Here is a 16,628-nt window from a genome sequence, read left to right on the forward strand (position 1 = left end):
TATCAAAGTCAGATCCATTCAAAGTTTTGGGGTAGTGTTGAATTGTCAAGGCTTTGGGCTAATTATAGTATAACTAAGAGATAATTGTAATTAAGCATGATAATCGTCCTGTCTAAATTTGCTAATTTACTTTGTCCAAAACAGAATGATACTGAGAAAAACATTGTCTTCATATTAGGAGCAAAATTGTCACTTCTCATTGAGGAAACACAGAGATATAGTTTCAACAATAATGTTACAACATTTCAAAGTTACACATGATCAAGTGACAGAATACTACTAATTTCCAGTTCACCTAGTAATGGATTCTGTATTTCCAAATTTCAGACACTGTTCCCGCGATAAATCCGTGTATCCCTGTATGCTATCCGGCTGTAGAAATCTTCTCACCTTTCAATAGTTTAGTTGTATTCATTCTTTACATCATTGTACACCAAAATTGTATCAAAATCACCCCCTACAATGTAAGCTTCCTCAACCTGAAATAGAACACCAAATATGAGAATCTGACACTTCACCTTCATAATCAAATTTGAAGTTTAAACAAATTGTATGGCGTTCTGTTGCTAATTCCATTCTTCCCACATTACCACTTGATCACCATCGATAAAATGTTATTTTCCAAACCATTCCCACATAAGAAGTACGAAGAAACACTAGCAATAATGAACTCAATATTTGCTTTTGGGAGGAAAAGGTTTCTCTAGGGAAAGATCAACACTATCTTCCATAAACAAGTGATTGCATGAGGAGAAAGTGGTAGGAGAGACATTATCAATGAACATGGATTTTTTAGCATTATTATCAATGAACATGGATTTTTTAGCATTCTCGATGAGATGTTTGTAAATAAAAAGTGTATATTGTGTTTGACGCGACACAACGGTGTGCATGGTTCCTGATAAACTAAAACACAAGAACATACCCTGTCTAACCCCACAAGTGGGGTTTGGGGAGGATAGAAACACAGACCTTCCTCCTACCTCGTGGAGATAGAGTCTGTTTCCGAAAGACAAAAATCAAAACAGAAAATGGAACAATAAATAGATCAGCTCAGTCTTATTCTTCCTTTTCAGGACCCTGGAAATGACAGCAACATATTAGAGAAGTTCCAAAGAGTGACATGTGAAAACTTCCAATCAGTTCTCAGTTTTCAGGGGCTTGAGTCATTGCAGAAGTTTTTGTCAAGAACACATATAATTAGCAATAGCATCAAACTACTTGGCCCCGAAAAATATTTTAAAAGTGGTAAAAAAACACGAGTGGATGTTGAATCATGGATGCACCAGAGGGGAGGTTTCTAGACTTTAAAAAACCATTCTTTTCAATTTTCAGCCAACAGAAATATTGACACAATAACCAGATGCTTGTCAAAGAGGTTGAATCTAAATTTATCTTGTTTCAAGCTTTAAGAAGAAAGAATGGCAAAGTTTGGTAATGCACTTTACCCTTGGATTTGAATCATTAATCACAAACAAAAGAGAGAGTGGTGTTTACCTATTTCCTAGTACAGTTTTCAATAGTCTATTCCACGAACTTATAAACTTAGCAGCTGGCTGTAGACTTAGCCCCTTCATTGTCTTCTCATACGTAGGGCTCATTTCCTGTACTAGCTTGATAGATTCTGATAGCCGATTAAGTAGGTTTACAAGAGCAATCACTTCATTTCTTTGCAACTGCAGCTGTAAAACATATAAGAAGAGAGAGAGACTAAGAAACATAGTTGGCTGTGAATAACATGTACTTGTTCCAGAGAGAGAGGTCAGCAAATGAAAAAAGAATAAAGAAAACTCACATGTTGATCTTGACGATATTCACCATCAACTGAGAAGAGAATCTTTAATGCAGTTCCAAGACCAAGAACCTGGAGCTTTCCCCACAGTCGACATTTCTCACATCCTACACAATCCATGAGAGCACTGCAACATGAAAAGTGAATAACAAATTGTTCAGTCATATGCTAAAGTACATAGCAACAACTACTTTGAACAGCATACACAAGATTTTCAGCTCTTTCTGTGGTCTTAACAACAATACAACATCTCACTAAAAGAACATCTTCCAAATTCTTTCCAGGTGAGCCAGCCATGATCACTAAACTCACCAAAGCAGCAGCATATGCAAATTGGAATCATAGGTTACTATATGCTTCAGGAAAATGGGATTTGCATACATTTGAATACATAGACTGAAATATAAATGTACTGATGCAGTCAACTCAAAATAGAGTCCAAAGGGGGTGCCAGCATGTATAAGCAACATAACATCCTTTAGGCCTTTCTTTTCTGAATTCACGAAATTAAATTGAGAACAGTTCAATTGAAACCTAATATTCCTGAATTGCTTTTGAATCTGCTGCTTTAGCTCAGGTCCACTTTGGCCTTTCCACAGTTTAGCTTCGTCAAACGGAACTGGACATGCAGCCTGCAGTTTGGGGTTGTATAGTAGCTGTCGAATAAGGGACTGTGCTTTAAGGTCTTCCTCAGGATTACCAGTATCATACTCAGCTTGCTCCAAGTAATCTTTTGCCTGTATAGCACATCAAGAAGGGAGTAGCCCAATGAATAAATCTATACAATGTTACAATTATAGGAGTTACCAAAATATAGACATATGTAGCAAGTACTCACTTTTGTTACAGCTCGGAGAACAAAGAGGAAAGTAAAATACAAGTTTCGGACACGTTCAGGATATTGTAGAACACGATCATACATCAGATCTGGATTTGTACCCCACTGAAATTTGCAGCAAAATAGTCAAGTTAGAATAGTTCACAATTCATAATGAATTATTTTGTGAATGTAACAGGTTCGCCCTGCTGTTGTAAACTTAGCAAGTGTCATTTATCCATTTTCTGGCAAACAATAATAGAAACATGCTACATATTAAATGCAAAATAACCTGGTTTTTAGTTTCATCAAGCAGGTAATCAGCAGCTATGTGTATTGAGATTGAGGAGTGGAGACCAGATATAAGTTTGTACAAAACCTTTTTCTCCTGGCAAATCTCTCCAGATGCATCTGCCCATAAAATTGTAACTTCTGTGTTCAATTCACAATGATAATGCGTATAATAGTTAACAAATACAATACTGCACCACAAGGGGAAGGTTAGCTTAAGAAAGTATTTACACATTTCAAAGCTCTCCCTTCTGAATGTAATTCTACGAATACGACTCATAAGAAAATTGGTAAAACAAATAGTTCTAACCAATTGAAAGCATCATTTACTCACATTTTGGACAATTCTCTGAGTATATAGCATCCCATATTCGCCTGGCCGAGGGACCAGTGTAGCCAGTGAAACGCTCCGGGTTCAGCAAGAGATTGACATATGTCATCTCACCTGCAAGGAAGAAGTTCAACAATTTTGTACTCTGAATAGAAACCTTCAAGAAGTAGTGAAATCATACATGACATTATATAAGTTGTAAACTCCCAATGCAATACAATCGTTGAGTTTAAGAACTTCAATACAAAGCAAATTGATAAATCCAAACTACAAATTGCTTCATCTTATGCCTGATCATACAATTATTTATTGGTGAAGTCACAAACAAAAAGTCTGGAAAGAATCGAAAGATATACCAAGACTCCAAAAATGTAGAAAGGAAAACCTCTGTGTATTAACAAAGATAGATCAATTACCATTATCTGTTTCATCATCAACTGTCCAAGGGTTATCTACCTCTATCCATCCCCTAAAAACCTTAGAGTCGAGAGTGCGGTCAACAGCTGCCTCTGGTTTTCCCTCTTGGCATTTCAGATCATCAGCAGCAAGGCCAAGTGGAGGTCTCCTAAAAGATTCGGGGAACTCAGTTTCTGGACATTCGCATACACTGCAATCTCGTAACTTACACATACCATCATCAGGCCAAAAAGGGCAGTCACACCACAGCTTAACCTGCAGCCATTAGATATACATCAAGTTGTCAAATCACCTTTTCACGATTTCGAAGGAAGGCGTGATTGACCTTAGTTTTGGGCTTATTATAAAATAAATGAGAGAACTTTTCCTTAGGCTTCTTTAGGATGTCCAGCAAGTTCAGAAGTCACTTTCTTGTACATAAAGGTTTGGAAAGAAAAGGCAAGACTTTAAAGGAGAAGAAACCGTTTTCCTACATCTTTTTTTTGCACAGTTGGATAAGTTTTAAATTGCTTTGCCCACAACTTTCCTGATAACCATATGCCGCAAAATTCAACAGAATTAACTTTGTAACACTATCTCTTTCCTCTCTTGGCAATCAAATCAACTTTAGCACAAGAATGTAGAGGAAATTTTTTAGAACCATCAATTCAATTGAAAAATCATCAATTGGTTAGATTCCTCATATTAGTTAGATTTTGCACCATACCTTAAAGTATCTAAAGAAGGGAGTTGTAACAAGCCCTTGGAGTAAAGGATGCAGTACAGCCCCATTAATAGCGTCAACTGTTTCATAATCACAACAACAGTCTTCAACTATCCCAGTATATTTTCTAGAGTCCTGCATTAAGGTCAAGGAGCAAACGGTCAGTCAGAATTGTATAATTCAAATAGCTAGAAGCATACACAATCTTTTAAAATTCCAGTAAACATGAGATTCCTAAAAATCAATTTCCCCAGCAGCTCAGCCAATAACTAGATTCTTGTTCATATAAATTTAGGGAAGATACTCACGAGCCGGAGTGTCTTCTCAATTATCAATAACTAAACCAAAACTATGAATTAAACACTTTTACACACAACCTAACAACTCCATCGTAGAACCATACCACTTTGGTACCAAAGCAATCATGGTTTAGCTATCCACCACCACCAACAAAAACAACAACATACCCAGTGTAATTCCACAAGTGGGGCCTCGGAAAGGTACACCCTCACCTCAGAAGAAACGCAATCAAAGCAGGATTGAAAGGAACTTTATCCACCCACCAAACCAAACCAAACCAAAACAATACAGTGATCAGCACACTTTTTTCAAAAGCTCAATTTTATCATTAAAATGCTCATCTTCAACAAGAATTACTAATGCAACATGGGCTATTGATATTTCCAGTTTTAACAACTCGTACAAACTCAAAACTTACTTCAACATCAGAAAATCCCACAATTAAGCATTTGATTTATAGTTTCACAATTTTATAAGATTCACCATTCTACTAGGAATTTAAACAAGTACTGATCAACAAACTTCAATAAAAATCTTCACATTTCTCTAATCACACCAAAACTATACAATAATAAGATCAAATAAACCCTAATTTTAATGAGCGAAAAAAAAAACCTGAAAACAAGGACATGATTTTCCCTTCTCTGTATACAAAAAAGTCACACCAAATGCTATCATCAACACCAAAATCGCTGCAATTGCTGATCGACCCAATCTCCATCCACTTCTCCTCTTCTCATTCTCCGTCTTCTTCAGCTCGTTAACTTCATTTTCTTCCACCATCACAACAATTCTTCCACAAAACCCCTAAAATCTTCGACCCAAAAAAATAAAAAGAAAAACACTAATTAAACTCTTATTCGTTGAATTATGAAACGAATTTCAGTGTCAACTACTGTTAATTCGCAGAATCGAAGCCGTTATATTTGAAGAACCGATGAATCTGTGGGATTTAATTTCCTTTTTTTTGGGTCTAATTTCTGAAATTTTTTTGGGAAGGTCAAACACGTCAGCACACAGATTTTAGAACTGTGGTCGTGGAGAAATGGGAAACAGCAGTCGGTTTATGTGCGTTTGATTGTAACGCGCGATAAGAGACTGCCACGTTTCTGTTGAGGGAGGAGCATTGGCTTGCACTCGCGGGGAGGCGAGTAGGATTTGTTGGAAGGTATTAAATTGGAACCATTTGCATGTAAGTGACGTTTTTTAACCAATAGAAAGCTTTGGGATTTGCTTACGTGGCATATTGAATTGGAAATTAAATTAATTTTTTTACTTAATAATACCATTTTTATTGATTCTTCAAGTAATATGGAGGATCAAATTTGGTAAAATGAAAAAGAAATGGGAGATTTGACTTTTTATGTTTGTTGTTTTCGTTTTTATTGAGCGTTTTGTATTCATATTGAAATTTAATTATTTTTTATGCGTGTAAAATATTTGAATCTGAAACCTCCATTTAAAAGATAAAAGTCCTGATTCACCATTTCACATTTTTTGATTGTCTTTTTATGCTAGTTATGTCTTAAAATATATTTTATCTTATTGAGGTACTTATAATCTTCACATATAATTATTACTTAAGATGAAATAAAAATAATAATTTATTTTATATAACAAATTTTAAATAATAAATTATTTGAAATACCTAATTTTAAAAATAACGATAGATTATATGAGACAAATAATATATAATTTGACCATAGTTTGAATCAACCCGTTGTTTTGAAAACTACGTAGGAACGTGTAATACACTTTTGAATTTCTAGAACATTAATTCTTATTATATAGTTTGAAGAAATAGGAAGATAACTCTGATAGGGTGTGTTTGGGGGTTAGGAAAAAAAATTTTAGGAGTAATTTTTGGCGTTTTATACGTACGATAAAAAAAGAATTATTTTTTATTGAAATTATAAAAAGAAATCTATTTGTCCTTTTTTTATTAAAAAAATTATTCTCAACATAAGTTGTGTAGAATTAGCTTATTTTGTTATACTTTTATCTCACTCTATACAAGTTTTGTAGAATTTAAGGTATGTAGTTCGATATAATAATGTCTTTTCTAGGACATAATTTATGTAATATTATTATTGATGTGGAAATATAAACTTATGATTCATAAAGAATTATTTATTATTCGACATTAAAATTCATTTGGACACTTTTTTATTACTCAAAATTATGAAAAACAAAGAATAACAAAAATATAAATTTGAGAGACAAAAATTAGGAGCATATATGTGGATCAAGCCTACTAATTTAATTCTTAAATATACCTTTTGGGCTCAATCTGGGCTTTCGTTGCTGAACTTTTGATTGAACTTTCCCAAATATACATTGGGCTTTATGCAATTGCACTATATAAGGATTAATTTCTCTAACTATTTATATTCGTATAAGAGAAAATTGTGAATTATAACAAACTATTAATTTAAAATAACTGTTATAACTATAGTTTCATTAAATTTCAATTCACAACAAACTTCTTTCCATTCGCCTCTCTCCCCTCTTTTGGAATCTCGTTTCCCACTCTCCTTTTTTCAGTCAACTCTTTTTCGCCTCTCTCACTTTATACAAACACAAATGTATATTAATTTGTAATGAAATGAGAGATTGTATATATACATATACATATTTCTCTGTTCTATGCACTTATAATTACACAAATACAAATCTTCTTCTGCCCAGTTCTCTTTTGTCTTTCTCTCTTTCACTTTATACAAACACAATCATATAGAACATGATGCATAATTTGCGTTTGTATAAAGTAAGAGAGAGATTTTATATACAAATACAAATGTTTTAACTCGATTTAATTGTATACAAATTCTAATTTTATACGGACATATAAACACAATCATTGATACATATACATAGTAATTATATATATACAATTATCTAACAGATATACATATACAATCCACCTCTTTCCACTCTTTGTCTTCTCTCGCTCGCCTCTCTCTTCCAATCTCACTTGCCACTCTAGCCTAACACAGAGAACTTATACATGTAGAAACCCAATTTTCATAGAGACAGATGAATTAGTGTCCAATATATACAAATCGTTGCGATTTATATAAATCAAATGCTCCATAGCAAACATACTTTGATTATGGAGAAGAAATAGTAAAACTGTAGCTATAGAACGCTAATATAATTTTTATCGTTGCTACTTTTAAAATTTACGCTTCGTATAATACCAATTTTAATTGAGATAAAAATAATTTTGGATCCTGCTGAAGCTAATAAAAGTAAAACTTAAACGGTGTTAAATTAAACGACAAAGAAGGTATACTAAAAGATATGTAGTGATTTGATTAATATGATTTAATCAATTGACTTATATATATGACATTTAATATCCCTAACAAAAGCGTGAGAAATAATCTACTGGATGTTATGTTAGAACAAAAAGATGTTCAATTTTTTTAGAAATACAAAAGATTTCCTCCAAGAAAAAATTAGTTAAATGTGGAAAAGACTTTTTCCCCAAAAAAGGATATATTCTAGCTAATTATAAGAGAAGATCAGGGAAAATCATAACAATTTTAAATTGAGATTACAGAATAGAAAAGGATAATTAAATTAAATTAATGTTTTTTTTTAAAATGAAAATTGATTTGGGTTTTGCTTTTCAATATTACGTAGGTAAAATTAAATATTTTTTTCTCGAAATTTGGGCTTCACATCATTACTTGTCATTGTTCATATTCATTTCACCGATTAATCGATTCTAATATCAGTTATTATATTTAAAGAAATTAAAAATATGTTTAATATAATGTGATATTATTTGTTTTGAATTAAGCCGTTGATTATGTGGCAGTATGAGAACAAAAATGTTGCTATTCCAACCCATCTTCTATGTATAAAAATAGAGTTTGATCAATGATTGGATTTTATGACATGTTGTGCCTAAGTTTACCTGAGACAAGATCAATGCTAATTCAGCTTTGTCTGTAAATAACTAACACATCATTTACATTAGTTCACACAGCTCATGCAATCTTCATTACAAAATCATGTCTGTACTTTATATAAATAAAAATCTTGCAATTGATGAAATATTACATTTTAAGATATCTGTAAAATCAATAGTTACATAAGGGTAAAATTTGTCCATGAAAACATTATTCTTGTAAGTTTTGATGATTTAATGATTCGTTCATTTATCAGTTTAATCTACTTAGATCCGTTTGACTCAATTCATTTAAAAGGAATGTTAATATATCTATGTAACCTAAAATGATCCATGAAATTTTTCATCAATAATATTTTTGAGAAAATATGCCCCCCACAGGTGAAAAAATGATTGTGTTAATATTGGTTATGATCTATTACATAGCCCATTTAACTCGTTCCATTTCAACGCATGTAATCATTGAGCGTGCTACGTGTGAATGAACAATCCATTTACTAACTTAGCTTGTTTTCACCTGTCTAAATTAGCCTAGGTCATTTAACACCCCTAGTTGCTTCTGACAACGAGTACTAATTTCACATTTGATTATATCAGTCTTATATATCACAATTAAATCAAAATATTTTATTTAGTATTTATTATTTTATAAAATTACTGTTTGTGTTGAAATAATTGAAATCGAGAAGAAGATCAGTTTCAACAGTTATTAATTGAGTGACATTTGAGAAATCAATCAGACTCTTAACACATAGTCTAAATCAATTCAGTACTTTAATGTACTTATTGAAATAACAACAATTTTTTTTTTTGAGAAATTTAATTTGCACCATGTGAATGTCATTTTCACTCCAAAATTATTGCATCTACAACTTTGTGAAGTTGTAACAATTATGCTTTATTTCTACCCCATAGACAACACAACACAAAAGACATTAGTCCTTTTCTTCTTCAATAAATTGAACATCATAGATAAGAGGCTCTTCTTATATAACTATAACAACTACTACATAAAAACTTTATTCACTTGGAATTTGATGATTTTGTTCTTAATTAATTGTAACCTTTTAAAAACTTTAGGGACACTTTTTAATAAATTAATTAATCTATTGCCAATCATGGGTTGTCTGTTAGTTGACAATTCAATGAATCTATAATTTGGTGGGGCAACAGACAAACAGAAGCTCAAAGCCAACTGTATTTGATAGAACAAAATTAATTTGACACAATCTCTATATAGTCTCTTTAAGTCATTTCTCTTTATTGAAAGAGTCAAAATATACCACTAATTAGGGTTCTGGTAGTATGAATGCATACAAACCAGTCGCGAAGCCAAAATTTAAAATTTATACGTATCAAGTAATTTTTTAAAAGACAAATATAATGTTTAGACAAAAGTTAGTCGGTCGAACGTGTACCTTGGTCTCTAACTCAACCACTATTGGGATGCCTTCACCCTTGATCAGACGTTTCAGGTTTGAACTTTAGCTATGATGAAAAAATTGCAATAAATTTTTTTTTACTCAAATAGATTTTACGCGTCACAAATTTAAATCAATCAAAACTCTAATATAAATATCTGACACTAGACGAAGAAAAATAACAAAAAGAGTCTAAATATGAGCATCTTTTGTAGTTGTGGTTGTTATTAAGGTCGTTGGTTCTTTGTATTCTCCCTTTTCCCTTCTACTCATTGTCTGCGCAATAATAATATAATTAAATTAGTGAAGGAACTAACCAATCATTAGGAGTTTATAAGAGATGATTAAATAAATACAAAGTTGAAAATTTTAAGTTATTGCATGTGGCAATGTGGGGAAGCATAAAGGGATCAGAAGAAAACTATCTTATTTTTTTTATAAATATATTAATTGAGTTTGACAGTAATGATATTGTTTAGTAATTGGTGTTTAATAATATGAGTATTCTACATGTGATTAGTCTTCTCATAATTGTAAATTGATACATTGCATCATTACAAAAGAGAGACCAAAACTGGTTTAGCCTAATTTTTTTTTATAGAACTATTAAAGCAACAGGTAAAATTATTTTTTTTTATATGTAGATTACGAGTTTGAGTTATGAAAAACAGTCAAAATGTCTATATGAGAGTAGACTATCAATATCACATCATGTGATATAGACAGTCTACTCTAATATAGACATTAATGACTGCTTTCACAACTCAAACTCGTAATCTATTGAATAAAAAAATAATTTTGTTACCCTTCCCTAAATTTTCTTAGTACGAAATATTTTGTATATCGAACCACATTTTCCCCTTTAATACTCTTGTTCACATTTCTAAGGTTTCAAAATAAAAGTTGAGCCATGCACAAATATATTCCATCAAGGATTAAAAATAACCTAGCAAATCAGGGAGTATTTTGATTAAAATTAGTGCAAAATATTATTGATAATGTTTAATAACAAATAAGTAATATAAAGCTAATAAAAATAATTGCAAGTAAAATAACTTTCTTAAAAATGAATTTCTTTTTAATCACATCCGACAAACTGCAAGAAAATAGGTCGATTTATGCAAAATCGTCACTTATAATTTTTTCATGTTTTAAAAGTTGTACAACTATTGCCCTTGGGACCAACGAAGTACAAAATGTCGTCTAACGTTTATAAAATTTTATATCACCATCTAAATTATCATCATAATTTATCTAAATTTACTCTAAAAAAGATTCAATTACAAAAAAATAATAAAATAATAATTTACTAAATAGTTGTCTCTATCGGCCCATTTACTAATCATAAGGGCCCAATGATTAAATCTTGATATTTAGTGGTTGGCCCAATGATCTGGAGCCCATAGGGGGAGGGACATACAACGTCACATGCCTTTCATGTATATTCCTATAGCCAACATTGTGTCATGTTGAGGTTATAATGCAAAGGCATACAAGTAGGCACATGTATTTGCAACAAATAAAATGTTATTTTGGGTTGGGGTGGGGGTGGGGGTGGGGAAGATAAAGATATAGTGAAAACTTGGAGTGATTATACACACATACATAGACATTTTAAAATAATGACGGTCGAAACAGAAATTTCACTGTGATATAATGTTCTTATAAAAGAGAAATCACACCATATGTGGCTCTATCAATAATGAGCTTGTTTGATATGAGGGATAAGAGATAACTTATCTCAAGATTGATTCCAGGATAAGTTTATTCCATATTTAACTGAGATAAAATCACTAAATAATTTATCTCAAGATTGTAGTGTTATTTTATATGAAATCCATATTAAAAATATATAACAATATAACGTATTCCCTAGGCAAATGAATTGTAAGAGTTTGGATACATACTTAATTGGAACCTACTAAATATACCCTAAGATTTAACCTTTGATAAGTTCTTTTCTTACCTTATTCACGTGTCAACTCTCTAATTGACATCATACTAAATGTAGCAAATATCAGAAATATTGGAGGTTTGACTGAACTCAATAATTTTAATTTAGATTATATATTTTTTTGTTTTATATTATTTACCTCGTATTAACTTGACTCATTCCTTTAAAATGCTTTCGTTGGGAGTGTATTACTAAATTAACTTTATTAATAATACTTTGAAATTCTAAATTTTACTATTATTATAATTATTTAATACTAAGAATAGAACCAAAAATATATATATAATAAAAATCTCTTTATTTATCAAATCAGACTAGCAAAAGAAAACATCTTTTTATAGAACTAGGAGTCAAGTAATATAAACAATAATAGTATATTAATAAATCTAATAAATATGTTAAAATATTTTTAAAAAATTAGTTCTTCAATATAAGTAACTCTTTTTTTAATATATCTAAATCCATAAGATTCAAAAATATTTCAATGCATACATATACTTTTAGTTAAGATTAAAAATAATAAGAACTCTTTATTTTTAAATATGTATTGAATGTTATTAAAGTAAATAAATTGAAACCACGAAAATAATTTAAATATCAATTTTAGGATGAGAAATAAGGGGCCACAATTTAGACACTTTGACTGAAATCACATTCTAATACAGTAATTGAGACTTGAGAGGGAAACATACTGAGAAAAAAGGAAAAAAAGAGAGGGAAACATCAATTTTTCAAGTTATTATTTTTATTGCCTAAACAAAAATATTTTATTTAATTTTTTTTATAAAAATAAAATAGGACTGGCAAATTCAGGTCTCTATCACGTGCCAATGGCAGGTTGGTACATTACTTTAATTATTTAAAAATTTATTTAATAATTTGATGAATTATTAAGCATTAACTCAATAGGTAAGGGGCCATTATTATTGACGAATAATGAGTGAAAGACTATTTTATTTTAGTTTGTTTTGTACTATTATTATTATTATTATTATTATTATTATTATTCTATTCATTTTTATTACAGAGATTGAAGCTGATAGTAGTGATAGTGTAGGGCCCAGTGTTCACCACGTGGCAGACAGCATCGTATAAACTTTCCAACTGGGTCCCATGATTTTGGGCCCCATCACGTGGGTCCATTAACCTGGCCACTTTCTATATCTGGGGTTCTTCTCTAATTAAAATTATTTAAGTTTAAGTAGTTTTTTTTGTTAATTTATTTAATTAACGAGTTCTTAATTATATTCTTAATGGGTTAGTGGCACAAAGTCGTCTGCCTAATGACACTGGCGTTGGGTCCGGTAACTTTCGACAATAATTTTTCAATTAATACAAAAATTATTTTACGTATCATTTAATAAAGTAAATTATATTAAAATTATTTTTTATCGACGATTTTATTTGATATATGAAGAACAACTATCTTTAATCTTGCTTATAAGTATATTAATATTCATTTTATTATTAATATCATTATATTTTATTATTAATATCATTATTTATATCTATGTACTAATTATACAACGTAATATTAAATAAAATGTATTAATAATTATATATAAATCTAAAATCTTATCAAATAAGGTTTGAATAATATCATGACTACTATATATATTCTTTTGTTTCAATTAATATGATTTGTTTTTTTCTTTAAAAAAATTGTGTATAACAATGAGTTTTCTAAATCAAATATAGACTAATTTTGTTTCATTGGCTCAATAAAACTCGTACGAAACCTTTATATTAAATATAAAATTATTGGTACAATTAATTGTCAATTATAGAAACTCTAATTAAGATTTTATCAAGTGTTCAATCAATGATGGGGGAATTAGGAACAACTCCTAATTATGGCACCGTTCTATAAGGGATATTGTTTAGACTTTAGAGTCTATGATATATAAGCAAAAGATTTCCAAGATTTATTTGGGGGAAATGTGAAAATAATTAGTACTCAATATAATTAAAATATTTTTAATAATGACAAAGTTTGTATGAGAAGATATATGTATATCACCGTATAGATTTTATTTAGTTATTATAAATCTAACTATGTAAAATTAGAAGGACCGAATACGAAAAAGTAAACATTAGTAACATTTTCTAGTGAAGTTAGGACCATATAACTTATGGATACTACTTAAATATAATTTTTTACTTTTTAGTATCTTGAGATTTACTATATGCATTACATTAATAAGATTATTATAAATATTTTATTTTTATAATTTTTTATTTACACTACATGTGAATATTATGTTATTAAGAGAGAATTTTACAAAAGTGAACTATCATAATGAATGTCATTATTGATATAAGTAGAGTGTTACTAAAGAAATTATATAATGTGAAAAAATTAATTATGAAAAAAGGAGAAAAAATAATTTTATAAGGAACTACAGTTATAAAAAATAATTCGACTGTATTTAAATTAAAAAATTGTAATTATATTCTATGAAAAGACTTCCTACCATTTTTTTTATTTTTCTACCATGCAAATCTAGTCTAAGATAATGTAACAGCAAACATATTCCACGTGTGATTAAGATAACCATATGCTTTTGGCCATTTATTTTAATTTGCACCAATAATTTTTTTTACACTATTTCAAAAGTACTACTCCATAATTGGAAAAGATGTATCAATAGTTTCATTTTTATTGTACTGATTTGTGATTAATGCCGAAAAATCAACTCTATTTTTAAGCGTGATTAGATATGTCTGCATGACTTAGAAGAGTTTCAAAATATTTGAAACTAAATCTTGTCGAAAAATGGCTGATAATTAATTGATAATAATTGTAAATAGCAATACGAGTTATCATAAAATAATTGAATCCTCTTCTATTTTTAATTAGATATCTTGTATTCGAGTTCTTATAAATAGAAAAAAAATTCATTAACCCTAAAATGATGGTAATGTACGAATCCAAATTTGATAGCTTACATCTAATGTGGAGTCAGGCGAGTATAATTGCTCCATTTTCAATAGTTCGTAAAATCATATGCATGTATTATATATCTATTCTACCTAGCTAACAATAAGAATGTTATAAAAAGAATAATTGAATATTCAGTGGAATCTCAGTAAATAAAATTTATAGAAAATAAAGTGTACATAAATTTTATTATTATTTTGTAAAAGTGAATCTACGAGAGCGAAACAATAATAATACAATAAACAATCGATGAAAAAAATTACTAATGAACAAGAATATTATTGTACAAGAATGCAATATTTTTAATAATTAAGAACTTATTATTAATAAAGGTCAAAAATCGAGTAATATAATTATAATTTCTAGCAATCTAGGAAAATTCTGAAAGTTATCTATAATGGTAGACATAGAACTAAAAAAAAATAATTGATTGGAGAATACAAATCCCAAGATCATCTGCTTTTAACTGCAACTATTTTAATATATAGTCTGAATTCAGAGAACTCATTTACTACTCCTACACTGTATGAACAAAGTATTATTCATTTATTATAAGTTGTGGGAAGTCAGTTTTCAAAATTTATTATTTATTGTTAAAAAAAGAAGAAAAAGGACAATAATTAGATCAGTGAGAAACGTAGACTATAGACTCACACACCATGCAAAGCCAAAAAAATAAAATAAAAAGTCTTCATTTTTCTTACCCACTCTATACGCTAAACGCCGTTGCCGCACGGTAGTTTCATAAATGTACTTATATTTTTCTTAAAAAAAAAAGAAGTTATTTGATTGTGAAACAAATAAGGGTTTCTACGTCTTCTACTATATGTAGCTCGATTCATTGTTTTTACTTAACTTAGGAGTTAAGAGATAATTCAAACAAGTTAATCGGATTATCTAATAATGCAAGTACTCGATACCTCTTCGCATATTCGAACTCGACAACTAGAGCGTGAATATGATCAATGGCAGACTCGGATGTTTTCAGAAACTCAAATTAAGGGCGTGCTACTTAATATTCAGTGGACTTGCCATTGAACCATCTATTTCTATTTGTTTTTTAGGGGATTCAAAATATATATATTTATAAAATACAGAAAATTTACTTTATATATATCGTGTATTTTTTTATCAAGGGGGTTCGAGTGAACCTTGGACCCAACGTGGATCCGCCCCTGTATGTGATATATGAATGATCAATACTGTGTGAATCAAGAATTAAACCGAAATGAATTCCTATATTATGATAAAGAAATTTATGTTGGATCTAATTTAATTCTTATACTAACTCATAAGGTAAAAATTATTTGAATTCACATAAAAAAATAATCACATCCTTAATTAGCCAATGTGAAAACTCAACCTATATAGCATTTTTTTTGGTTTATGCAAACACATGTTAAGTAAACTTAAGTTATTTTTTAGACGTGAAACTCTGACTAAAACGATAACAAGATGTTTTTTAAATTTATAACGAGGTTTATATTCATTCATTTTCTCAATCTCATCGTTTAGTAATCTAAAATAATGATAATGTTGAACTTAGTTTGATGTAAAGATGCTTTAAAAACATAGTATACATAATTTATTTATTTTTCATGATAAATAAAATTTACAATTGCTAACTTTTAGATAAACAAAATAAATTCCTCTCATATGCGATAATTTTCAAGTTACATAGAAAAAAGTAACTCACATCAAATTTGCCTGGTGCGACGAGCTCGAGTAAAGTCATCGACACT

General features: G+C 29.9%; 1 protein-coding gene across 1 annotated transcript; it reads right to left on the reverse strand.

Annotated features, from left to right (window-relative positions):
* Window positions 1-149: 149 nt before the first annotated feature.
* Window positions 150-5,658, reverse strand: LOC107024167 (endoplasmic reticulum oxidoreductin-1). Its single transcript, XM_015225081.2, has 10 exons — window positions 5,267-5,658; window positions 4,355-4,486; window positions 3,648-3,903; window positions 3,235-3,345; window positions 2,902-3,020; window positions 2,631-2,735; window positions 2,327-2,529; window positions 1,796-1,919; window positions 1,498-1,682; window positions 150-479 (listed from the first exon to the last, which is right to left on the reverse strand). Exons 1-10 carry the CDS (start codon window positions 5,432-5,434, stop codon window positions 458-460), a joined length of 1,425 nt encoding a protein of 474 aa, XP_015080567.1. The 5' UTR covers window positions 5,435-5,658; the 3' UTR covers window positions 150-457.
* Window positions 5,659-16,628: the final 10,970 nt, after the last annotated feature.

The sequence above is a fragment of the Solanum pennellii genome, chromosome 7 (genome assembly GCF_001406875.1).
Source record: "Solanum pennellii chromosome 7, SPENNV200".
NCBI classification, from domain to species: domain Eukaryota; kingdom Viridiplantae; phylum Streptophyta; class Magnoliopsida; order Solanales; family Solanaceae; genus Solanum; species Solanum pennellii.

Excerpts from the sequence above, each read along its gene's own strand:
- LOC107024167 (XM_015225081.2), bottom strand. The coding sequence starts at position 5,434 with ATGGTGGAAGAAAATGAAGTTAACGAGCTGAAGAAGACGGAGAATGAG. Across the intron at positions 3,346-3,647 it reads TGATGATGAAACAGATAATG|GTGAGATGACATATGTCAAT; the intron begins GTAATTGATCTA and ends TCTTCCTTGCAG. Across the intron at positions 1,683-1,795 it reads AATATCGTCAAGATCAACAT|CTGCAGTTGCAAAGAAATGA; the intron begins GTGAGTTTTCTT and ends TATGTTTTACAG.